The following is a 27187-nucleotide window of genomic DNA, read 5'->3' on the forward strand; positions in this document are numbered from 1 at the left end:
TTGGGGTCTGACTTTTGGGTTACGAGTCACAAGTAGTTATAGTTTATGTCATTTATTTCTCCCTTCTGTTGTTTTTATTATTTTTGTCCATTTTAAGCTATTGTTTTGTTTTGTAGTATTAAGTTTATTTTCTTTTTTTAGCGACAAGCAGTTTGCTTAAAATGGTGGATGTGCAAACAAACAAATAAATAGGTGCCGAAAATATAAACAATGAGGGATGGACCGGAAGATGTTTCTTTGGGGTACAATTGTGTGCTTCTGCCAAAACACCTCCCTCCTTTTCCGCACATTTTAAGTCTCTCTTGTAGTTCTGTTTCTGAGTAATGACTCTTGGGTAATTTTCAGTCCCTCTGCGGAGAAATCCGCACAGCGAGGAACAACTCAGCATCCTTTTTTTGCACTTGCACGCGCTGTGCATATATTTAAATCATCTCAAATTGATAACTATTTATAGCAATAGGTTAATTTTGGATAAAGCAAATATGTTTTATGCAAATGAAATCCAAATGTTGTAAAATCTCTTATCTCTATTTGAAGAGTCAATAATCCTGAGTCAGTTAGGTACATGTGTGACACACATTGAGTATTTGAAATGGAAGTGAAGTAGCCTATTTGCACAGGAGATGAAAAATTTTAAGGCTACGTCATATAGGTACTTGGAGGAGGATCCTGCTTATGCCATTTATCCACCATCTTCTAGTCATGGTAAGTTCTAAGATCTTTGACTAACTTCAAAACGTAATCTGTTGTTATCCAGCAGAATCATAAAATTGCGTATAAAAATCTAAATAGAAGTATTGGTATTTGGAAGCCACTTTCGCCTAAAGGACACGCTATGTATATTGGGAGCCTGTGTTCTACATAACAGCCTTCTCTATCTATTTATAATCAGTACAAAATCGCTTCAAAAATGTGCCCCCCCTCCTCGCTTTTAATGAATTAATATTTACCTTTTTTGAATTTTCCATTTCTGCTGGGTCCATCTGTTCTGTCACTGATGCTATTAGTTTTTTTTTTTTTCGATTTAAGCCAATTTAAAGTCCTGAAGTTCCTTCTCTTACTCAGTGCCCCATACTCGTTGGGCTTAGTGTTAAAGCGCACCATTTCACTCACACAAATCGTTCTATGATTTAAGTTAAACTGTGCTAGCTCGTCTTGAATAGTTTTACCAGATACTAAGGTCTTTTTTTTTATTATTGCGGATCTTCCATATAGGTGTTTAAGGATTATTTCATTGTTTTGTGTTTGTCTATTTGTGTACACATCAAAAAATGTCCTCGGTAAAAATAATTTAAATTGGATAAAGTCTCATATCTTTGGATGGTGCTATCCCAAGACTAGACTATTCCTTTTCAAGGCAAGTTTACTTCGAAGTTGTAGAATGGAGGTTTACGTTGGTAGATCCCCCCATTGTCAACAAAAATAGCTACTAATGCGCATAAAGTTTTGGTCTGTTTACTGTTTCGATTTGAGTCAAGTCATATTATGGTCAACATTCCTCTTTAAGATAGTCCCTTTTTGCTTAGCTTTAATGTTATTTTTTTCCAGCTGCTGGAAGTCCAGCTTTAACGCCATCTAGTCGTTTGCCAGTCAGCTGTGCCCCTCGAAGTCGTACAACTTCGGAAACTGCAACAACCAGCCCCTTAAATTGCCAACAAACGGAATCTAATTACGAACAGAGCAACCAGCGTTGGAGGGGCATTCGCAATGCTTTTTCGCGTTGGCGGCGGCATGGCTTAGAGAGTCGTTACAGCAGTCCTAGTAGTGGGGTTGCTAGTGATGATAGCTTTGGTGACTCTCCTCTATCACCATCCAGTGTTCAAAGTGAAATATTCCCTATAACTTGTTCAAGTAGGACACGGATATTTGCCCACCCTCATCGAGGCCCTGTTGTCAACCCACAATCTAATATTTATAGTAGACTGCCACCCATACATTCAAATAAACATTTTAGTTTTGTTCGTGCTTTAAGACGCAGAAAACTTAGGGAAAAGTCAAAATCAGATCAAGATTTACACGGTTCAAAATTGGATATTCAGCCTTTAAGTGGCAATAAAGACGATTCAGGATTGACTGTGTTTGCCACCGTTCGGCTACCAAAAGACCGCCGGGAATCTCCAAGTATTTTCTCGACGTTTTGGAACAATCGTTCACAACCAAGAAGGTGTGATCCAAATTTAAGTGCAAGTGAAACATCGACTCTAAAAGAACAAGAAAGTGACGGTACGCAATTGACCCCAGTGCCGTTACCCAGAAGGGCGAGTAAAGACTCCCGCTGTGGGACTCCATTTTTAAGTTTTCGACCTCGCTCCCGGAGTTTAGAACGCTTTTCAAGTGCACGAATTTTTCCAAGTCTCAGCGGGCTTGGCAGTTCTAATAGATCACGATCCTTAGAAAGAAGTCAGAAATTTCAAACCGACAGAAAGGATAGTTTGACTCAGAGTTTCAGTGGACCTTTAGTGCAAAAGAAAAGATCAAAGTCGGTTGAAAATACTTGTCGTGTTTATCCTTGTGATGACCTTGGAATAAAAAGAACAAACTTTAGCAAATTTAGTAATCCTCAAGTTGGTCATTGGAAAACTTTTTCAGAAGTATTTGCGTCTGAAAGTAGTGAGAACTTGAAAAGAGGTCCTGCGTCATCAGCTATTCAGGATATTATAACAAACCATCAGGTAAAGCCTTCTTCTCTTATGAATTTTTAGGTATAAGCATTATGCAATTTTCAGTAGAATCAACGATGCATTGTCGCCAATGCTTTTGAAAATTCAAGTCAACCAACCATTGCTTTTCCGGCTTTTTGAAACTTTGTCAAGAAAAGAAACTTTGGTCGTATTTTATTCACAAGCGTAATTTGAGAGGAGTGGATAGGCTGTAACCATATGTGAACGCATGGCCGATCCTTCACAGCTTTTCTAAACGGGGAGGAGGAAACAAAACACGAAAAGGCATATTTTTAGGTTATCAGTTCTATTGTTTTTTTGGAGGGTTCCTTTGGATGGGATTTCTGGGGGTGAGAGGGATTCATCCATATGTCCCGATGCTGGATGTGAGTATGAGCCTGAAGTTTCTTCTGGTCATCTCCTCAAAAACGGCCAAATCGTCAAATGTAATTGTAATCTTAAGTCTATGTTGAAGCTTCATAACAATCCTGCCGTTATATTTTTTTACCGTAAAAATCAAATGTTCAAAACAGAAAAATGTCTCTCAACCCATCCCACAGTTTCTGTCGAAACTGTTTTGAATTGGACAGAGGCTTTCGGACGGGAGAGCTGTCACGAAATTTCATTGGGAGCAGAGCAAATGCTATTATGAGCTTTGTTTGTGCCAAGATGTAAATAGGAGTATTTCTCATTTTCCTATTTTATGCTTTTCCCCTGCCCCCCTCCCATTCCCGTATCCTTGCTCTCTGATCTTTCCATTTGTGAAGTTTTTTTACTCTCTTTTTACTTAATTCTGCACTGTAGCGCTGTTTCTTCATAACAGTGGCATTTAGGGCCTTGTATATTTTTTTTTCTATGAAGCTATTTGCTCTTAAACAACCTCTCGGAAACGGTTTTGAATGGGCGTCAGCGCATTTATTTCGGCTCAAATTGGCACCCTTAGTTACGAGATCGACGACAGTAAATCTCGCGGGTGTGATGGGGCCTGAGGGCTTTCCCACTATGGTGCCAATTAAACGCACGGCCTAGCCTGTGATGATGAGATGATTCATGGGATGTCGGATAGTTGAATTGGAAGCTTAATGGGATTTCCGAGTCAGTTCTATAAGCAATGATGTTTTTTTTCCTGCAGGTTTTGTATCAAATTGGCTGCTTTATAAATAATATCACAAGGAATACCTTTTCAGTGTCAAGATTAAGGGCTGTTGTTCATCTTTACTTGCCTTTTTTTCAAGTTAAAATTCTAATGTTGATTGTGTAGGATTAGAGGGTGTGTTAAATGATGCCATATCCATTTTATTGATTGCGCATAAGACATAGGCTAGAAAATAAAGTAGCTTACCCTGTAAAATATTTACCATTAAATCACAGAATAGGCTATAGTGCCACGGGCCCCAGTACTTATACATACACCAACACTCCTCAAGAGACGTCGTTGATCCCTTTTCGGCATAAATGAGAAAAATGAATAGGTTCAATCGAATACGGGAATGCGAAGCTGGATTCTTCGTCTATTTATTTTAAATGGACAGCTTTGAATCAAAATCACTTTTAGTCGATGCCCAACGGCGGATCTAGAGAAAAATTTGGGGGAGGGGTAGTGTGACAAGGGCGTCAACAATTGATTAAATTGACCAGTTTATTTAAAAAAGAGTGAAAAATAGAAAAAAAATATGGAAAACATGGAATGAGGGCACCAGAAAAAAATCTTGGGGGGCGGGGTGGGGAAGTCTGGGGTCCCCTGTCCTGTCCCTGGATCCGCCAGTGTCGATGCATCGGAGCTTAGGAGGCACAAATTGTGGTAGGAAATAGCCAATTACGGTTTTCAGTATCGTACGATCTATTTTGCTTCTTGAAAATAGCATTAGATTTCGTAGATTAGGTTTTAAATTAATCTATATCTATCTTTCCATGACTTATCGGTCGGCCATAGCCAAAAAAACTGCCACATCCCTGCTATCAGTGTCAAAATGTTCCCTTGATTTCAAAGAGTCGTGATTCATAACCCCAAAAAAGAGTTTTCGGTCATGGTGATTCAACTAGCGACTTTTTTTTTGAATTGCAATCATTTTCATGAGGTTCCTCGGTATTTTGAAGTTTTCAAAAAATATTTTTCGTAAGTAGAAATTATTTTTGGTTGAATATGATTAAAAATTGCTAGGCTATTTGCGAATCTGTTTCAAATGATAAAGTTTCTTTTAACACACGTTTCTAAGTTTTTGGTTACTAGCCCATGAACCGAGGTTCGCTCTTCGCTTGGCTGCAGCTACAATTGCAACCTTGATTTAGATATATACATAAATTCTTGTATTTTTAAATTCGGGGATTTAGGCTACAGGGTGTTTTTTACTCTCAAAATGATGATACTTAGTGATAAATTGGCCGCCAAAAGGGGCAACAATGTATACATTCTATTGTGTTTGTTTCTTTTTCAACTAAAAGTAATCAGGATCAAAAATAAATGAGATTTGCCCCAAGGTTTAGCTTGGGAGACCTCTCGAGGGTGTTATTCATGCACGTTTTTCGATATTGTTCTGTACTATCCTTCGAAGATCCAAATTGAAAAAATTTACGGATTTTGTTCACCCCCCCCCCCCTCCATCACTTCTTGAAAGTTTCAACTCAATAAGTACAACAACTCCAGAGATACTAAACATCCATTTTCCTAACGTTTATATCCCTTTTTGGTCTGATTCTGAAAATTTTTGTCAGAAGTTGGTAGCCCATACACAGAGTAATATTTTTATGTCATCATATATAGTTGACTATAAGTTTCAAAATGTTAAAGTACATCTTTTAGGTTTTACTATTGCTCTTTAATTTCGTTTTGAAGCCCGAGCTCAAAATAATCTATGGATTTACTGAAATTCAACATTATCCACTCCAACAACCTCTGAAAGTTTCATTTCATTTAGTCCAACCTATCCAGAGATATCAAATGTGTATTTTTCCGAACGCTGACATACCTTTTGGGTCTGGGTAACTAAATATTTTTTGTTATATTCAAATCAGCTGTATCTTCCCTTATTACCGGTGTTTTCTTCAATTATCTATATTCCATACCTCTTTAATCCAATCTTAGCAGCCGCATCTTATCTTTTGATTTTAATAATTGATCTCTGGTTGGACTAGCGATCAATTATGGTGTCACCCAGCCAATGGTAATGCGGAAGTATCATAGGTAGTCCCCGAGCGTGTCTAATTATAAAATGATGCTGATGTATTGTGTTTTTTTTTCTCCATGCCCGGGCACTTCGTATCGAAGGAGTCGTCACATAAAGCTCGAAAAGGACTCTCTCATTTTGAAAATTGAGTGGTCAATGAGCATTCCATGAGTTGAAAGTGATTTGAGGGCCCCTAGCCATCCCCCCCCCACGACGCGCCTTCCTCACAACACAAACAATAAAAATTTTGAGGTAGTCATTTTTTTTAGCGTATTTAATTTCCTGATAGAAAATATTTTTTTGAGGAGGACACTCCCCCACAACCCTCGGGGCAAGGATTTTAAGTTATGCCCTGAGGGCATATAAGATCAATGTTGACACAATGTACAGTTTATTTTTTTTTTTTTTTTAAGCAGAACACTTCACATAGAAGGGGTCGTCGTTGAGACTTCAAAAGGGGCTAATTCGGTTGGAAAGCGCGAGTTCTACTGCCCTTTTTAATAGTCGAAAGTGATTGGAGGGCAACTAGCCCCCCCCCCCCTTACGCCCGGGGGCCACTAGCCCCCCCCCCCCCATTTTGTTCAACGTAGTTGATTTCAAGATAGAAAATGTGTTTTTGAGGAGGACACTCCCCCACAACCCTCAGGGCAAGGTTTTTAAGTTATGCCCTGGGGCTTATAAGGTTTTTATAGAGGGCGTTGTCGTAGAAACTTCAAAACAGGCTCATTCGATTGGAAATTCAAATGGCTAGTGCCCTTTTTAATAGTCGAAAGTGATAGGAGGGCAACTAGCCCCCCCCCCTCCTCCCACGCCCATCATTCCCCCAAACACATCCAATCAAAATTTTGAGATAGGCATTTTGTTCAGCGTAGTTGATTTCAAGATAGGGAATGTGTTTTTGAGGAGGACACTCCCCCACAACCCTCAGGGCAAGGGTTTTAAGTTATGCCCTGGGGGCATATAAGCTTTTTATTGAAGGCGTTGTTGTAGAAATTTCAAAACAGGCTCATTCGATTGGAAATTCAAAGGGCCTGTGCTCTTTTTAATAGTCGAAATGGATTGGAGGGTAACTAGCCCCCCCCCCACGCCCCTCTTTCCCCCAAACACATGCAATTAAAATTGTGAGATATCCATTTTGTTCAACGTAGTTGATTTCCAGATAGAAAATAGGTTTTAGAGGAGGACACTCCCCCACAGCCCTCAGGGCAAGGGTTTTAAGTTATGCCCTGGGGCTTATAAGGTTATTATAGAGGGCGTTGTCGTAGAAACTTCAAAAAAAGCTCATTCGATTGGAAATTCAAAGGGCTAGTGTCCTTTTTAATAATCGAAAGTGATAGGAGGTCAACTAGCCCCCCCTCCCACGCCCATCATTTCCCGAAACACATCAAATCAAAATTTTGATAGCCATTTTGTTCAGCGTAGTTGATTTCCAGATAGGGAATGTGTTTTTGAGGAGGACACTCCCCCACAACCCTCAGGGCAAGGCTTGAAAGTTATGCCCTGGGGGCATATAAGCTTTTTTAGAAGGTGTTGTCCTAAAAACGTCAAAAAAGGCTCATTCGATTGTAAATTCAAAGGGCTAGTGCCCTTTTTAATAGTCGAAAGTGATTGGATGGCAACTAGCCCCCCCCCCACGCCAATCTTTCCCCCAAACACATGCAATCAAAATTTTGAGATATCCATTTTGTTCAACGTCGTTGATTTCCAGGTAGAAAATATGTTTTTGAGGAGGACACTCCCCCAAAACCCTCAGGGCAAGGTTTTAAGCTATGCCCAGGGGGCATATAATGTTTTTATAGAAGGCGTTGTCGTAGAAACTTCAAAAAAAGCTCATTCGATTGGAATTTCAAAGGGCAAGTGCTCTTTTTAATAGTCGAAAGTGATTGGAGGGCCACTAGCCCCCCCCCCACGCCCACCATTCCCCCAAACACATCCAAAAAAAATTTTGAGATAGCCCTTTTGTTCAGCGTAGTTGATTTACAGATAGAACATATGTTTTTGAGGAGGATACTCCGCCAAAGCCCTCAGGGCAAGGGTTTTAAGTTATGCCTTGGGGTCATATAAGGTTTTTATAGAAGACATTGTCGTAGAAACTTCAGAAAAGGGCTCATTTGATTTGAAATTCAAAGGGCCAGTGGGCTTTTTAATAGTCGAAAGTGATTAGTAATATTTTTTGTTGTTGTTGTTGTTGTTTAGACCAGGGCACTTTTCTCGTTTAGTCTATTAAAAAGGCACTAGCCCTTTCAATTTCCAATCAAATGAGCCATTTTGAAGTTTCTACGACAACGCTTTCAAAGAAAACCTTATATGCCCTTAAATGTCATCCTTAAATACATAATTTCCGGAACTTTCAACTACGTTGAAAAAAATTGCTATCTCTAAACTTTGATTGAATGTTTTTGGGGAAATAGTGGGCGTGAGAGGGGGGTTAATTACTCTCCACTCACTTTCGACTATTAAAAAGGGCAATATCAATTTATGGTTTAGACCAGGAGAAAGACTAACGCCCCTCTCATGCCCATCCTTTCCTGACATACATTCAATCAAAATTTCTAAATAGCTTTTTTGTGTAATGTAGTTGAAAGTTCTAAAAACTAGGTCCTAGAAGATAAAAAGCCCACCTACAGACTTTGGTATCAGAGTTGTAATTTATGCCCTGGGGCCACATAAGGTGTTTATAGAAAGTATTTTTGTAGAAACTCGGAAAGGGCTCATTCGATTAGAAATCGAAGGCCTAGTGCCCTTTTTATTAGTCGTAAGTAATTGGAAGGCTTGACATTTTTATAGTAAAGATCGATGTGGATATAATGTATTATTTATTTTTTTTTTTGTTGTTTAGACCAGGGCACTTAGTATCAAAGGAGTTGTCGTAGGAACTGCGAAAAGGGCTCTGGAAATTAGGTCTGTGAGGATGGCAACCCCCCACCCAGCCCTCAGGGCGAGGGTTGTAAGTTATCCCCTGGGGGAATATAAGGTTTTTATTGAAAGCGTTATCGTAGAAACTTCAAAAGGGCTTATTTGATTAGAAATTGAAAGGGCTAGTGCCTTTTTTAATAGTTGAAAGTGATTGGAGAAAGACTAAGACCCCTCTCAAGCCCATCATTTTCCAAGACACATCCACTCAAAATTTTGAGATAGCCATTTTGTGTAACGTAGTTGAAATTTCTGGAAACTAGGTTTTAGAGGATGACAACCACCCTCACAGCCCTTAGGGTAAGAGTCGTAATTTATGCCCTGGGGCCATATAAGTGTTTATAGGAAGTGTTGTCATAGAAACTCGAAAAAGGCTCATTCGATTGGAATTCGAAAGGCCTAGTGCCCTTTTTAATAGTCGAAAGTAATTGGAAGGCTTGAAATTTTTATAGTAAAGATCGATATGGATATAATGTATTATTTTTTTTGTTGTTTTTGTTGTTTAGACCAGGGCACTTTGTATCGAAGGAGTTGCTTTAGAAACTTCGAAAAGGGCTCATTTGATTGAAAATAGAAAGGAATGATGCCCTTTTTAATAGTCAAAAGTGATTTGAGGGGAAAACTAATTCCCCTCCCACCCCCACCCTCGCATTTGGATTTATGTTTAAAAACTTAATGTTCCCATAAGATTAAATCAAAATGCACTGTGTTAATGCTAATTCCCAATAAGGCATCTAAGCAGTATCCCAAGAACGACTGAGGGTATTATGTTCAAACTTTTGGGGCTGCTTCTGCTTTTAAAATTTAACCAAATCAAAATAGCGTAAGTGTATCCGATACTTAGTGGTAAATTGGCCGCCAAAAGGGGCAACAATGTATACATTCTATTGTGTTTGTTCCTTTTTCAACTAAAAGTAATCAGGATCGAAAATAAATGAGATTTGCCCCAAGGTTTAGCTTGGGAGACCTCTCGAGGGTGTTATTCATGCACGTTTTTCGATATTGTTCTGTACTATCCTTCGAAGGTCCAAATTGAAAAAATTTACGGATTTTGTTCACCCCCCCCCTCCATCACTTCTTGAAAGTTTCAACTCAATAAGTACAACAACTCCTGAGATACTAAACATCCATTTTCCTAACGTTTATATCCCTTTTTGGTCTGATTCTGAAAAAAATTTTCAGAAGTTGGTAGCCCATACACAGAGTAATATTTTTATGTCATCATATATAGTTGACTATAAGTTTCAAAATGTTAAAGTACATCTTTTAGGTTTTACTATTGCTCTTTAATTTCGTTTTGAAGCCCGAGCTCAAAACTATGGATTTACTGAAATTCAACATTCTCCACTCCAACAACCTCTGAAAGTTTCATTTCATTTAGTCCAACCTATCTTGAGATATCAAATGTGTATTTTTCCGAACGCTGACATACCTTTTGGGTCTCGGTAACTAAATATTTTTCGTTATATTCAAATCAGCGGTATCTTCCCTTATTACCGGTGTTTTCTTCAATTATCTATATTCCATACCTCTTTAATCCAATCTTAGCTGCCGCATCTTATCTTTTGATTTTAATAATTGATCTCTGGTTGGACTAGCGATCAATTATGGTGTCACCCAGCCAATGGTAATGCGGAAGTATCATAGGCAGCGCGCTAGCGCTGCCTAAGTAAAGAACGATGTGGGCACAATGTATTCTTTTTTTTCCATATCCGGGCACTTCGTATCGAGGGAGTTATCGTAGAAACTTCGAAAAGGGCTCATTCAATTGGAAATTGGAGTGGCTAGTGGCTTTTTTAATAGTAGAAAGTGATTGGAGGGCAACAAGCCCCCCCCCCGTCGCCCATCATTTCTCCAAACACACCCAATCAAAATTTTGAGATAGCCACTTTGTTCAGCGTAGTTGATTTCCAGATAGAAAATATCTTTTTGAGGAGGACACTCCCCCACAACCCTCGGGGCAAGGAGTTTAAGTTATGCCCTGAGGGCATATAAGATCAATGTTGACACAATGTACAGTTTATTATTTTTTTTCTTTAAAGCAGAACACTTCATATAGAAGGGGTCGTCGTAGAGACTTCAAAAGGGGCTAAATCGGTTGGAAATCACGAGTTCTACTTCCCTTTTTAATAGTCGAAAGTGATTGGAGGGCAACTAGCCCCCCCCTCATGCCAATCATTCCCCCAAACACATCCAATCGAAATTTTGAGATAGCCTTTTTGTTCAGCGTAGTTGATTTCCAGATAGAAAATGTGTTTTTGAGGAGGACACTCCCCCACAACCCTCAGGGCAAGGGTTTTAAGTTATGCCCTGGGGCATATAAGGTTTTTATAGAAGGTGTTGTCGTAGGAACTTCAAAACAGGCTCATTCGATTGGAAATTCAAAGGGCTAATGCTCTTTTTAATAGTCGAATGTGATTGGAGGCCAACTAGCCCCCCCCCCCACGCCCATCATTCCCCCAAACACATCCAATCAAAATTTAGAGATAGGCATTTTGTTCAGCGTAGTTGATTTCAAGATAGGAAATGTGTTTTTTGAGGAGGACACCCCCCCACAACCCTCAGGGCAAGGGTTTTAAGTTAGGCCCTGGGGGCATATAAGCTTTTTATAGAAGGCGTTTTCGGAGAAACTTCAAAAAAGACTCATTCGATTGGAAATTCAAAGGGCTAGTGCCCTTTTTAATAGTCGAAAGTGATTGGAGGGCAACTAGCCCCCCCCCACGCCCATCTTTCCCCCACACACATGCAATCCAAATTGTGAGATATCCATTTTGTTCAGCTTATTTGATTTCCAGATAGAAAATATGTTTTTTAGGAGGACACTCCCCAACAACCCTCAGGGCAAGGGTTTTAAATTATGCCCTGGGGGGCATATAAGGCTTTTATAGAAGGCGTTGTCGTAGAAACTTCAAAACAGGCTCATTCGACTAGAAATTCAATGGGCTAGTGCTCTTTTAAGTAGTCGAAAGTGATTGAAGGGCAACTAACCCCCCCCCACGCCCATCATTCCCTCAAACACAGCCAATCAAAATTTTGAGATATCCATTTTGTTCAGCGTAGTTTATTTTCAGATAGAAAATATGTTTTTGAGGAGGACATTCCCCCACAACCCTCAGGGCAAGGTTTGAAGTTATGCCCTGGGGGCATATAAGCTTTTTATAGAAGGCGTTGTCGTAGAAACTTCAAAAAAGGCTCAATCGATAGTAAATTCAAAGGGCTAGTGCCCTTTTTAAGATTCAAAAGGAATTGGAGGGAAACTAGCCCCCCCCCCCACGCCAATCTTTCCCGCAAACCCACCCAATCAAAATTGTGAGATATCCATTTTGTTCAACGTCGTTGATTTCCAGATAGAAAATATGTTTTTGAGGAGGACACTCCCCCACAACCCTCAGGGCAAGGTTTTAAGCTATGCCCAGGGGGCATATAATGTTTTTATAGAAGGCGTTGTCGTAGAAACTTCAAAAAAAGCTCATTCGATTGGAATTTCAAAGGGCAAGTGCTCTTTTTAATAGTCGAAAGTGATTGGAGGGCAACTATCCCCCCCCACGCCCATAATTTCCCCCAATACAACCAAAAAAAAATTTTAGATAGTTATTTTGTTCAGCATAGTTGACTTACAGATAGGAAATATGTTTTTCAGGAGGATACTCCGCCAAAGCCCTCAGGGCAAAGGTTTTAAGCTATGCCCAGGGGGCATATAATGTTTTTATAGAACACATTATCACAGAAACTTCAGAAAAGGGCTCATTTGATTTGAAATTCAAAGGGCTAGTGGGCTTTTCAGCAGTCAAAAGTGATAACTGATATTTTTTGTTGTTGTTGTTGTTGTTTAGGTCAGGACACTTCTTATCGAAGAAGTTGTCATGGGATCTTAGAACAGAGCTCATTCAATTGAAAATAAGGAGTGATGATGCCCTTTTTAATTGTCGAAAGGTGTTGGAGGGCATCTAGCCGCCCCCCCACGCCCATCATTGCCCCAAACACATCCAATAAAAATTTTGAGACAACCATTTTGTTCAGCGTAGTTGATTTACAGATAGAACATATGTTTTTGAGGAGGATACTCCGCCAAAGCCTTCAGGGCAAGGGTTTTAAGTTATGCCCTGGGGGCATATAAGGTTTTTATAGAAGACAGTGTCGTAGAAACTTCAGAAAAGGGCTCATTCGATTTGAAATTCAAAGGGCCAGTGCCCTTTTTAATAGTCGAAAGTGATTAGTAATATTTTTTGTTGTTGTTGTTGTCGATTAGACCAGGGCACTTCGTATCGAAGGCGTTGTCGTGGGAACTTCGAAAGGGGCTCATTCGATTAAAAATAGAAAGGGCTGATGCCCTTTTTAATAGTCGAAAGTGATTGGAAGGCAACTAATCCACCTTCCGCTCCCACCCTCCCATTTGCCCATTATGTTTAAAAACTAAATGTTGCCTTAAGATTAAATCAAAATGCACTGTTTTAATATAATGCTAATTCCCAATAAGGCATCTCAGCAGTATTCCAAGAACGACTGAGGGTATTATGTTCAAACTTTCGGGGCTACTTCTTCTCTTAAAATTTAGCCAAATCAAAATAGTGTAAGTGTATCAAAGCTATCAAAGAAAGTAAATATATTTTTTTTTGCGAATGATATCAAGTTTTCCATTTCAGGCCAACTAGAGGAGGTATGAAACTAAATTAAATACTACTATTTGTGTCCAGATTTTTAAAATTGTGTATGTTGTTAAAAATTCCTGAAAATTTTTCTCCAGCACACAAATAGCAGGCCAAACTATAAAGTCTTAAAAAACGAAAAGATTTAAAGTGTTATTTTCTTTTTCCCTAAAAAGACTATGTCAATATAAAACGAACAGAAAAGAATTAAAGAAATTTTTTCCACAAAATAGGTATTTTAAAGAACTCCATTAAACAAAAAATTAGCAAAAATAAAATCAAATGATCTACCCAGCTCAAAACTACCACAAATCAAAATCGATAAATAAATGAAACCCAAAACGAACAGAAATTACAATAAAAAACTGAGTCAAACTCAAAACGAGCAGAAAATAACATAAGTTGGGCGCAGAACCCCTATGCCTTCCCAAGGCCAGAACAAAATTCGTACTTTATTGAAAAAATATAAATGTTATTACTTTTATAACTTTAATAAATCAAATAATTTTAACATTTTGATTACTAAATGTCAATGTATGTATATTAAACTGAAAATGCACATTCATCTGTATTTTTTTCAGTGAAGTGCAACTTTTGTTCTGGCCTTGGGAAGGCATAGGGGTTTTGCGCCCAACTTATGTTAATTTCTGCTTGTTTTGAGTTTGACTCGGTTATTTATTTTAATTTCTGTTCCTTTTTGGTTTCATTTACTTATCGATGCTGATTTGTGGTAGTTTCGAGCTTGGTAGATTATTTGATTTTATTTTTGCTCATTTTTTGTTGAATGGAGTTCTTTACTTTCTTTGAAAAACTTATTTTTTGGAAAAAGTTTTTTTAATTAATGTAGAGAAACAGTAACTGTATTCATAGGCAGCGCGCCAGCGCTGCCTAAGTTTGACTTGACTTGACTTGACTTTTATTTTCAACTAATAATACATCATACTTAACTGGCACTTACAACACATTTTTTGAATAACATTATCGACAAACGTAGAGATGGTAAGAACGTATGACGTTTTATTAAGCCACTATTGTGACTTGAGCAGCGTCACACAATCTTTTATCATAAACCAAAACTCATTCCCTCTTTCTACTCTTTTCATACCATTCAATACAAATTAACTCAATTTAACATTTTTTTTAACATTTTCATTTACAACTTAATTACAATTTAACATTAAAAAAAAAAAAAAAAAAAAAAAAAAAAAAAATTAATTAATTCCCACCCAACAAAAACTTTTTTAATCTAATTTTAAACTGAAACTGGCTTTCTGACTCCCTAATGCTCTCCGGGAAACCATTCCACAAATTAACTGCATAATTTCTAATTGGAAAACTAGATCGACTCGTACTCCTTACTTCTGAGACCAAGCTTCAACGACCTCTAGTCCTATGATGATGATAATCAGAATTAAACTTAAAAAAACTCTAAAATATTCTGGAGATAATCTATTAAGCACCTGGTAAGTAAACACTCCCGCCTGATGGTCCCTGATCTGATGAATATTTAAAATTCTAAAACTAATAAAAGATTCCCGCGTATGCTCATACTGAACAAACTCACCCAGTACTCGAAGTGCCTTATTCTGAAGAATCTGCAGTCTTTTAATATTTGAAGAAAAATTAGATGCATAAATACAGCAACCATAAACAATAAAAGGATGAAAAACAGTATGATATATATTTCTTAAAACACTTAAGGGTAACACGTGTTTCAAACACCGCATCACTCCAAGACCTCGTGCAAATTTAGAAGAAATCATATTTATGTGTTTCTTCCAACTCAAATTATTATCAACATAAAATCCTAAATATTTATTTTCAAAAACCTGTGAAAGCGACAAATTTTCAAATACTACGGAAGCACTATTTACAATTTTTCCTACCCTACTAAAAATCATATAATTTGTCTTAGAAGTATTAACAGCAAGGTAACTCAAGGAGGTAAACACCAAAAGGTTTTCCAGCGTTCGGTTTGCTTTATCTACTAGTTCTTCCAGTTTTTTTTTCTCCACCCGGGCACTTCGTATCGAAGGAGTTGTAGAAACTTCGAAAAGGGCTCATTCGATTGAAAATTTAAGTGGTCAGTATTTTTTTCAATTGTTGAAAGTGAATATGGGACCACAAGCCCCCCCCCCACGCCCATAAGTCCCCCAAACACATACCATAACAATTGCTAGTTACCCATTTTCTTCCGCGTAGTTGATTTCCGGCTAGGAAGTGTTATTTCGATGAGGACTCTCCTCCACAACCCACGGGGCAAAGGTTGTAAGTCATGACATGGGGTCATATAATGTTTTTATAGACGGCGTTGTCTTAGGCACTTCAAAAAGTGCTCGTTCAATTGAAAACTCAACGGGCTAGTACACTTTTTAATAGTCGAAAGTGATTGGAGGGCAACTAGCCCCCCCCCGCACTCCCATCCTTCCCCCCAATACATCCAATCAAAATTTTGAGATAGCCATTTTGTTCAGCGTAGTTGATTTCCAGATATAAAACATGTTTTTGAGGAGGACACTCCCCCACAACCCTCAGGGCAAGGGTTTTAAGTTATGCCCTGGGGGCATATAATGTTTTCGTAGAATGCATTGTCGTAGAAACTTCAAAACAGGCTCATTCGATTGGAAATTCAAGTGGCTAGTGCCCTTTTTAATAGTCGAAAGTGATTGGAGGGCAACTAGCCCCTCCCCACACCCATCATTCTCCCAAACACATCCAATCAAAACTTTGTGACAGCCATTTTGTTCAGTGTAGTTGATTTCCAGATAGAAAATATGTTTTTGAGGAGGACACTCCCTCCCAACCCTCAGGGGGGTTTTAAGTTATGGCCTGGGGGCATATAAGGTTTTTATAGAAGGCGTTGTCGTAGAAACTTCAAAGCAGGCTCATTCGATTGGAAATCAAAGGGCTAGTACCCTTTTTAATAGTCGAAAGTGATTGGAGGGCAACTAGCCTCCCCCCCCCACGCCCATCATTCCCCCGAACACATCCAATCAAAATTTTGAGATAGCCATTTTGTTCAACGTAGTTTTAAGTTCTGGAAATTAGGTCTTTGAAGATGACAAGCTCCTCACAGCCCTCAGAACAAGGGTTGTAAGTTATGCCCTGGGGGCTTATAAAGTTCTTATCGAACGCGTTGTCGTAGAAAGTTCAAAAAGGGCTCATTTGATTAGAAATTGAAATGGCTTGTGCCCTTTTTAATAGTTGAAAGTAATTGGAAGGCAACTAACACCCCTTCCGCGCCGACCATTTCCCCAAACACAAGCAATAAAAATTTTGAGATAGCCATTTTGTTCCACGCAGTTAAAGTTCAGGCAATTATACCTTTGAGCAGGAATCTCCCCCCACAGTCTTCAGGGCACGGGTTATAAGTTATGCCCTGGGGGTATATATGTTTTTATTGAAATCTTTGTCGTAGAAACTTGAAAAAGGGCTTGAAACACATCCAATCAAAATTTTTAGATATCCATTTTATTCAGTGTTTTGGATTTCCGGATAGAAATTAATGTTTTTGAGGAGGACACTCCCCCACAGCCCTCAGGGCAAGGGTTGTAAGTTATGCTCTGGGGGCATATAAGGTTTTTATTGAACGTGTCGTCGTAGAAACTTCAAAAATGACTCATTCGATTGGAAATTGGAATGGCTAGTGCCCTTTTTAATAGTCGAAAGTGATTGGAAGGCAAAAACACCTCTTCGCGCCCATCATTTCCCCAAACATATCCGATCAAAATTTCTTGATAGTCATTTTGTTCCACGAAGTTTAAAGTTCAGGAAATTATAACTTTGAGCAGGACACTCTCCCCATAGTCTTCAGGGCAAGGGTTATAAGCTTGCCCTGGGGGCATATAAGGTTTTTAATGAAATGGGCAACTAACCCCCTCTCACGCCCATCATCTCCCCAAACACATCCAATCAATATTTTGAGATATCCATTTTGTTCAACGTAGTCGAAAGTTCTGGAAATTAGGTCTTTTAGGATAAAAACCCCACCAGAGCTTTCAGTGCAAGGGTTGTAATTTGTGCCCTTGGTGCATATAAGGTTTATATAGAAAGTTGTTGTAGAAATTTCAAAAGGGGCTCATTTGATTGGAAATTGAAATTGCCATTTTTAATAGTCGAAAGTGAGTGGAGAGTAATTAACCCCCCTCTCACGCCCTCCATTTCCCCAAACACATTCAATCAAAGTTTAGAGATAGCCATTTTGTTCAACGTAGTTGAAAGTTCTGGAAATTATGTATTTAAGGATGACAAACCCCCGAGAGTCCCCAGGGCAAAGATTGTAAATTATGCCCAGGGGTCATATAAAGTTTTTAATGAGTTGTCGTAAAAACTTCAAAAGGGGCTCATTCAATTGGAAATTAAGAGGAATAGTGCCCTTTTTAATAGTTGAAAGTGATTGGACGGTAACTAACCCCTCTCTCACGCCCACCATTCCCCCAAACACATTCAATCAAAATTTTCAGATAGCCATTGTGTTCAACGTAGTAGAAAATTCTGGAAATTAGGTCTTTGAGGATGACAGCCCTCAGGGCGTGGGTTGTAAGTTATCCCCTGGGGGCATATAAGGTTTTTATTGAAAGTGTTGTCGTAGAAACTTCAAAAGGGCTCATTTGATTGGAAATTGAAAGGGCTAGTTCCTTTTTAATAGTTGAAAGTGATTGGAGAAAGACTAACGCCCCTCTCACGCCCACCATTTTCCCAGACAAATCCAATCAAAATTTTGAGAGAGCCATTTTGTATAACGTAGTTGAAAGTTCTGGAAACTAGGTCTTAGAGGATGACAACCACCCTCACAGCCCTTAGGGTAAGAGTTGTAATTTATGCCCTGGGGCCATATAAGGTGTTTATAGGAAGTGTTGTCGTAGAAACTCGAAAAAGGCTCATTCGATTGGAATTCGAAGGCCTAGTGCCCTTTTTAATAGTCGAAAGTGATTGGAAGGCTTGACATATTTATAGTAAAGGTCGATGTGGATATAATGTATTATTTTTTTTTTTTTTTTGTTGTTGTTTAGACCAGGGCACTTAGTATCAAAGGAGTTGTGGTAGGAACTTCGAAAAGGGCTCTGGAAATTAGGTCTGTGAGGATTTTATAGATTATTTTGGATATATATTATTGAATCTTTGGAGCATTTTTCCAACAAAATTTTTCATTAAGGTTCTTAACTTACATAAAGATAAGTTGTTTTTACTTTTGTCCTATCTTTATTAGGAAATGCCTGCATTTAAAGAGTTTGATATTGCTTTAGATAACTTCAAAAATTATCCTCATAGCTCAGTAAAGATACTAAAGGTGTCCAAGAATAACAAGGCAAAGCCGTCATATTTGGTTTTTTGCTATGGGACACATGACGAATACAGACTTGTTGAAGCCAACTCGGCAGAATATAATCCAAGCGTTAGCCGAACTTCAACAAAACAGACTGCAGGTGTAAAGGCTGCATTTGAGGAATTGAAAAATTCACCCGATATTTATAAATCCCTTTCCAAGACATTTAAATGCATTAACAATTAAGTAATCTAATACAGGAGAATGTGCTTCGTTGATGGATAAAATCACTTCTACGGAACTTGATCTGGAAAAAACTAAGCGAGAGTTACTGCAAAATATAACTAAGAAGGTTAATGAAAGGTTTTCGGATGCTGATTCCTTCCGCCAGTCATCCCACGACATTATTTGTCAAATATATGATGCGATTACTCTTGATTATCAACCCAAATTTGAAAAAATTGAACAATCGCTGAAAACTCTTCGCAACCAAATTATAAATCAAGAAGAGAAAATCAAGAAAATTGAGATGAAACTTGATTCATTTGAACAAGAAGTGCTGCTTGATTTGCTAATTTTACATGGTGTTAAGCAACAGTCCGGATCTGACCTCCAATCAACAATCCTGCAGGTTTTCATAACCAAAATTAACCTGACTGAAATTAATGTTGCCCAAATTAGGAATTTCTACAGATTCAAAATATCCCCTGCTTTAACCGATGCCTCCCTAAACGACAAAGTCCCTCCTGTTTTAGTTAAATTTGTGAATAGTGATATAGCGAAGAAAATCTTCAAAGCAAAAGCCAGGTTAGCTTCAAGTGGAATTTTCCTATCGGAAGCATTGACAAAGAGGCGACGTGAGATCCTATATTCCGCTAAGGACAGATTTGGTCATAGAAATGTTTGGACTGATCGTGGGCAAATTTTGGCAAGGCCTAACGGTGAAAGTGTCACTAAAAAAAAAATTCATACTCTAGCCGACTGTGTTTAAGAATAAGTTTTTTTTTTTTTTTTTTTTTTTTTTTTTTTTTTTTTAGATATTTTTTTTATATTTCCATTAATATATTAAGCGTATTTTATTTATATTTTGCTTATTTTTTTTATCTGTGCGTATCTGTCTAATGATTTACTTTCGTTCCAATTAACTTCAATGAAATTTATGGATTTCAATAATTATTCTTTTTTGTTACATGCCTGTTCTCACAAGTCATTGCGTCAGTTTGGGAGTTTAATCCTTTGTTATCTTGAAAATAATTTTACTTGTATTGGTCTCATGGGTACATTAATGCTAGTGGAGCTTTTAGCGTTATTATTTGAAGAAAAACTACGTTTTCTAAAAGAGTTAAAGAGGCTGAGTTACAAGGTCGAACCTTAAAACGTACAGGGATTAGGAGGCACAGTTGCGAGGTGCTGCCGCCCCCCAAACCTCTCGCTTTCACAGCCTTTAAATAAAAAAAAAGTTTTTTAAACTGAAAGTAAGGAGCGACATTAAAACTTAAAACGAACAGAAATTATTCCGTATATGAAAGAGGCTGTGCCCTCCTCAACGCCTCGCTCTTTACGCTAAAGTTTGACTTTCTCACAACTCTTTTTTTAAACAATAAAAACTTTAGCGTAAAGAGCGAGGCGTTGAGGAGGGCACAGCCTCTTTCATATACGGAATAATTTCTGTTCTTTTTAAGTTTTAATGTCGCTCCTTACTTTCAGTTTAAAGAAATTTTTTTTTATATTTAAAGGCTGCGAAAGCGGGGGTTTGGGGCGGTAGCCCTCAACTGTGCCTCCTAATCCCTGTACGTTTTAAGGTTCGACCTTGTAACTCAGCCTCTTTAACTCTTTAGAAAACGTAGTTTTTTTCAAATAATTTCTGCACGTTTTTGTACAGTTTATTACTTATTATTGCTTGACTAACTGTTAGCTGATCGTGTCAGGAGTTAAAGTTGGGGGGCTGCCGCCCCCAAACCCCCGCTCTTGAACATTCTTGTGTTAAGGCTTTTAATTCCTGAATACTCAAATCACGTCGTACAGGGTGCCTCCTAATCCCTGTACGTTTTAAGGTTCGAACTTGTGACTCAGCCTCTTTAACAGCCCCCCAACTGTGCCTCCTAATCCCTGTACGTTTTAAGGGTCGACCTTGTAACTCAGCCTCTTTAACTCTTTAGAAAACGTAATTTTTTTCAAATAATTTAAAAAAGAAACTGAGTTTCTTTTCAAAGTATATAAAAAAGTTGCTCTGATGGTGAATCGAACCCGAGTTTACCGTATGAAAGTCTGAAGTCTCAGCCGCTGGACTATACAAACACAATAGTAATTGTTGTTTAGCAAATAGAAGGTATTTTCGACGCAAGCAAATTCCCAAAAATCTTGATATGTGGTTTTTGGAAAACAGGGAAGGAGTGATCAGATTGAGCTGAAATTTCGACGATAAGCTCCCAGGCCCCAGGAAAGCTTATCCTCTAAATTTCAGCCCGATCAGACAACGTTAAAGGGGGGTTGTGGAGGGAAAAATTAACATGGGCTAATATAGGAAAACGAGGTTTTTCGTAAATGTAAATTCGGGGGATAATTTTTTCGGTCTGAAAATATCAAAAGGCCCTAACAGGTCGAATTCTGCTTCGAATGAGTCCTCATTCAACCGGATCCGTTGCCAACTGTGGCCTGTAGGCGTGGCTAACAAAAAAAAAAGAAATGAATTTTAAGTGGCTATATTTGGTTTTTTGAAAACAGGGAAGGAGTAATCGGATTGAGCTGAAATTTCGAGGATAAGCTCCCGGGCCCTAGGAAAGCTTAACCTCTAAATTTCAGCCCAATCGGACAACGTTAAAGGGGGGCTGTGGTGGGAGGGTCCAAACTTCCGGCCCAGTTTACCCCATGAAGATAAAGTCGGAGGAGGATGAAATTTTGCAAGTTTCTTAGTTTGAGCTTGGGCTACAAAATGCAATTACCGCCGTCTCTCTGCGACCTCTAGAACCTGAAATCGCTTAACATTGTGGTGGGTCGCCTCTTTATAGAGGCAAGGCACAAGTGTGCCTCCTTGACCAGGGTGATGTTAACTCTTTGGGGGAACGTTTTATTGAGTTACAAAATAATCCTTTAGATATAGAAAGTATAATTAATAATTCAGTTGGAAGTAGAAATAGGAATTATAATGATCCTAAATCAGTTATTGAAAGTAAATATGTTTCGCAATTAAGTGGTTCTGCCTCTTCTAAACAAGATGGTATTTTCTCTGTGCTTTACCTAAACATTCAGGGACTTTGTTCCTCTTTTGATGAGCTGAAACGGATCGTCAGTGGTGGAACTCCGGATGTTATTGGTTTATGTGAAACTTTCCTGGATTCAAAAAAGGATATGCTTTTAGATATCCAAAGATTTAGGATGGAGAGGATGAACCGGAAAAAGATGGTGAAAGGTGGCCTTGCCCTGTATATTGCTAATCATCTTGTATATAATATCCGAAGTGATTTAAGTAGAAATGAGGAAAGAGTCTTTTAATCTCTTTTTATTGAGATTAAGTCAGGTTGTAAGGATTTAGTAGTCGGTTTGGTTTACAGATCCCCTAGTGGATCTATTCCTTCTTTTATGAAAATTCTGGAAGAGGTTTTGGACTTAGTCCAAAAGCATCCTTGCGAGCTAATCCTTATGGGGGATTTCAACCTTAACCTGCTAGATCAAAATTCTGCTTCGGCTGCAGATTTTTGTCAATGATGCTTTCCGCGGGAACTTTACCCTCGGTTTGTATACCAACCCGAGTTACTGAGATACATGCATTCCTTATTGATAATGTTTTTTCGTCACTAGATATCTTAGATAATTCGGTGATGGTTAGTGACGTTTCTGATCATTTTCCTGATATTTCACGATATAGGAATGCTAATCGATCGTAGCGTAAAGCTTCGCCATCTAATCTCCCATTTTTCCGTTTTGGTGTCAGTGAGATCAGTCTACTTAAATCTCGTTTGACTGATCAGCCTTGGGATAGTTTGGATTCTGAATCTGATTTTAACCGCTCTTTTGATTTCTTTTATGATTCAGTAAAAGATGGTATCCTAGAAGTTTGCCACCGGAATGCAAAGCCTCATACCTCGAAAAGGAGAGTACTGCTGAATCCGCGGATGACTCCAGGTCTCCATAAAAGCTGGAAAAGGAAAAATTATCTGTGGAAACTATACAAGGCTTCGTCATCTGCTTCTCATCATCAGCGGTTCAAGACTTATAGGAATATATTTAATTCTCTCTGTCGGAAGGCCAAGTCTCAGTATTATCACAGGAAATTTTCTGAGTGTGTACAGGATGTTGTGAAGACATGGAAAATTATTAATTCTGTACTTAAACCTACTGCCCCTCCGCCTTCAGTTCCAACAACGTTGATATTTGACTGTAAAATTGTCCAAGGAGAACAAAATGTTCAGCTAGAGCTTACGTCTTATTTTGGTAATATAGGAAAAACGACTGCTTCATCTGTGAGCTCTAGAACTCCTCGTTGCGATTTCAGAGCCTATCTTGGACCCCCATGTTTAAAGTCAATGGTCTTGAACCCTGTTTCTGAGTTCGAGGTAGCTCGGATCGTAAATGCACTTAAAGGTTCATCGTCTTCAGGGCCAGACAGAATTCCTACAAGGGTTATCCGTGCCGTTCTTCCTGCTATTCTGTCACCATTGACTAAGCTTGTCAATCTGTCTTTCGTGAATGGAATTGTCCCTGAATCACTCAAGCGAGCTAAGGTTATAGTACTGTATAAAGGTGGGTCCCGGAGTGATCCTGCTAATTATAGGACAATTTCTCTTCTATCTGTTTTCAGGAAAATTTTTGAGAAGGCTATGCTATCCAGGCTTCTTAGTTTTCTGGATGTAAAAAATTTTTTCCATGATTTCCAGTTTGGATTCCGAGCGAATCACTCTACAGAGCATGCTTGTGCATCTCTCTTGAATTTCATTCATTCGGCAATAGATTTTGGTCTTATCCCGGCAGCTTTATTTTTGGATGTTCATAAAGCTTTTGATTCTTTGACTCATCAGATTCTTCTTTGGAAATTATCGCATATTAGTATAAGATCAAATGTTTTCTCTTGGTTTGAATCATATCTTTCTGGTAGACTTATTTCAATTGATCTGCTTTTCCAGATCCCTTCTGAAGTAGAATATGGTGTCCCCCAGGGATCTGTTCTTGGCCCCGTTTTATTTCTGATTTATGTCAATGATCTTATTTCAGCAGTCAAGAACACCAGTCCTCTAGTATGCTGCAATCTTTGTCATCCGGATGGTCCTTTGTTTCCCAATGCTACTTCTAATGAAGATTGCCTCGTTGCTTTTGCTGACGATAGCACTTTTGGGACTTTAGGGAGGACGGAATGTGATGTCAGATCTAATCTGGTGGCAATATTTGAGAGAGTAGTTTCATGGTTTGAGGCGAAGTGCTTGGCCTTGAATGTTGCCAAGTCACATTTTCTTATTTTTTCTCGAATTGGTGTACCTTTCCCTCAACTGACACAGCTTCAGGTGTCACAAGGCTCTTTGTGTAGACCAAAGAATCGGTTGGTCCGGTATCTGGGTATCCTGCTTGATGAGAACCTTTCGTTTAGACACAATATAGCCATTATTAGGGTTAAGGTCTCACGGAGTTTGGGTGTCATTCGAAAACTCAAACACACCTTTCCTGAATCTATTCTGAAGCTTGTTTTTTTCTGCCTTGTCCAGTCATATGTCTCTTATTGCCCCATAGTATGGATGTCTACTTTTCCTTCTACACTGCGGTCGCTTTCTGTCATGTATGATAAAAAAAGGCGTCTGGTTATGGACACCAACCGTTCTTAAACAAGACCCCATCTAAAAATACAGTCTATATACATTCTTTATTGTGCTTCTTTTTTTTTTCATAAGCTTCATGGCAATCTTCCAAAATCTCTTCAAAAAACTCCTCAGTTTATTTCTGATTCAGCTCCATATAACCTTCGTTCGTCACATAATATCTGCATTCCTCCTACTCCCACTGTGCGGTCAGATTTCAATCCCCTCATCGCTTGTCATCAGGTTTGGAACTCCCTGCCTTCTTCAGTACAGAAATGCCACTCGTTTGGCACTTTCAAGAGGATTCTTAAGGACCATTTAGTTAAGAATCAAACTGAATAATTTTTTTTTTTTTTTTTTTTTTTTTTTTTTTTTTTTTTTGTGGAGTTGATGTCCCCTGAATGTTTAGTTTTGTTTTATGGTGGTCTTCTCTGCGCTATTACTCCCTGACCTCAGGTATGACTATCAATATTTATTGCTGAAACTTGTATAGTTCACTAAGGAGTAGCATTCATGAAGACGGGTTAAATTTTATTGCTTTCGCACCATTTTATTACAGTCCAATAATTATAAGCCTTATGACTGAATTAACCCATAAACCTCAATTTTGCTACCTAGCCTCAGAAATAAGCAGAGTTGATTGAATTGGAATTTATATAGTTTTAAATACAAGCTAAAAGGGCTGTACATGGCTTAAGTTTTGATTTTTTAATATTTTGGATAAGAGTTATGAATAATATCGTAACAGCTATTATGATGTTAGTTTTACCTGACAATACACATAATTCTGTTTCGACGATAGGGATTCGCTTATAGTAATAATAATATAATTTTTTTTTTTTTTTTTTTTTTTTTTTTTTTTTTTTTTTTTTTTTTTTTTTTGAGTCTATTTAATATAATTAATAAATTTAGTTTATTTATTCTAATTTTTTCTATAGTTTCCAGTTTATCTATATTTTCTTTTCTTCTCCTTCATATGTGAGTAAGTGATCATTTTAAATTTTCTTTTGTTTTTTATCTCTGAGTATGTAATTCATATGTCGTCCCTCTTTGTACAGGCCAATGAGCCTTTGAGGGATTAATAACATGTAATATTATATGTGTATTTAATGAAGAATAAAACTTATCTTATCTTATCCCTTGGGGGCATATAAGGTTTTTATTGAAAGCGTTATCGTAGAAATTTCAAAAGGGCTCATTTGATTGGAAATTGAAAGGACTAATGCCTTTTTTAATAGTTGAAAGTGATTGGAGAAAGACTAGGTCTTAACTAGGAAACTAGGTCTTAGAGGATGACAACCACACTCGCAGCCCTTAGGGTAAAATTTTTAATTTATACCCTGGGGCCACATAAGGTGTTTATAGGAAGTGTTGTCGTAGAAACTCGAAAAAGGCTCATTCGATTGGAATTCGAAAGGCCTAGTGCCCTTTTTAATAGTCGAAAGCAATTGGCAGGCTTGAAATTTTTATAGTAAAGATCGATGTGGATATAATGTTTTATTTTGTTGTTGTTGTTGTTGTTTAGACCAGGGCACTTTGTATCAAAGGAGTTGTCGTAGGAACTTCAAAAAGGGCTCATTCGATTGGAAATAGAATGGGCTGATGCCCTTTTTAATAGTCGAAAGTGATTGGAGGTAAACTAATTCCTCTCCCACGCCCACCCTCCCAATTGACTTTATTTTTAAAAACTAAATGTTTCCATAAAATTAAATAAAAATAAACAGTGTTAATTCTAATTGCCAATAAGGCATTTAAGCAGTATACCAAGCACAACTGAGGGTCTTATGTTCAAACTTTTGGGGCTACTTCGGCTTTTAAAATTTAACCAAACCAAAATAGCATAAGTATGTCCAAGCTATCGAAGAAAGTAAACAGTTTTTTTTGTGAATAGTATCAAGTTTTCCATTTCAGGTCAACTAGAGGAAGTATGAAACTAAATTACACACTATTTGTGTCCAGATTTTTAAGAGGATGTATGTTGTTAAAAATTGCTGAAAACTTTTCTCCAGCATACAAATAGCAGGCCAAACTATAAATTCATAAAAAAACAGGAATAAATAACGTGCTATATTCCTTTCCCCTGAAAATTATCTTTCACTACAAAGAGAAAAGTCATTGATTAAAAAACTTCTTCCAGAAGATAAGTTTTTAATAGAATAGTAAAGAACTCCAACTTGAAAACTATGAACAAAAATAAGATAAAATTAACTACAAAAAGTGAAACTACAACAAATCAGCATCGATAAGTAAATGAAACCCAAAACGAGCAGAAATTACAATAAATAACCGAGTGAAACTCAAAACGAGCAGAAATTAACATAAGTTGGGCTCAAAACCCCTATGCCTTTCCAAGGCCAGAGCATAATTTGCACTTTACTGAAAAAAAATGAAAATGTTTATACTTTTATAACTTTAATAAATCAAATAATATTAAGATTTTGGTTACTAAATATCAGTAAATGTATATTAAACTGACAATGCACATTCATTTGTATTTTTTTCAGTAAAGTGCAAATTATGTCCTGGCCTTTAGAGTGCATAGGGGTTTCGCCCCTAACTTATGTTAATTTCTGCTCGTTTTGGGTTTCATGTATTTATCGATTCTGATTTATGGTAGTTTCACGCTTGGTAGATTATTTGATTTTATTTTTGCTCATTTTTAGTTTAATGGAGTTCTTTACTTTTCTTTGAAAAACTTTACTTTTTTTTACTTTTCTTATTTTGTGGAAAAAGTTTTTTTAATTAATGTCACTCA

The 27187-nt window shown here is 37.9% G+C and overlaps 1 protein-coding gene across 1 annotated transcript in view; it reads left to right on the forward strand.

The window, feature by feature from the left end:
- Nucleotides 1-529: 529 nt before the first annotated feature.
- Nucleotides 530-27187, forward strand: part of LOC148948597 (uncharacterized) — a 196676-nt gene continuing 170018 nt past the window's right edge. Inside the window, exons 1-2 of the mRNA XM_089094492.1 lie at nucleotides 530-705; nucleotides 1549-2672. Coding sequence (XP_088950618.1) covers nucleotides 624-705; nucleotides 1549-2672 — 1206 coding nt within the window. The 5' untranslated portion in view covers nucleotides 530-623. The remainder of the gene's footprint in view (nucleotides 706-1548; nucleotides 2673-27187) is intronic.

Source organism: Artemia sp. Qi Xiang Cuo, chromosome 9 (genome assembly GCF_049724085.1).
Source record: "Artemia sp. Qi Xiang Cuo chromosome 9, ASM4972408v1, whole genome shotgun sequence".
NCBI lineage: Eukaryota > Metazoa > Arthropoda > Branchiopoda > Anostraca > Artemiidae > Artemia > Artemia sp. Qi Xiang Cuo.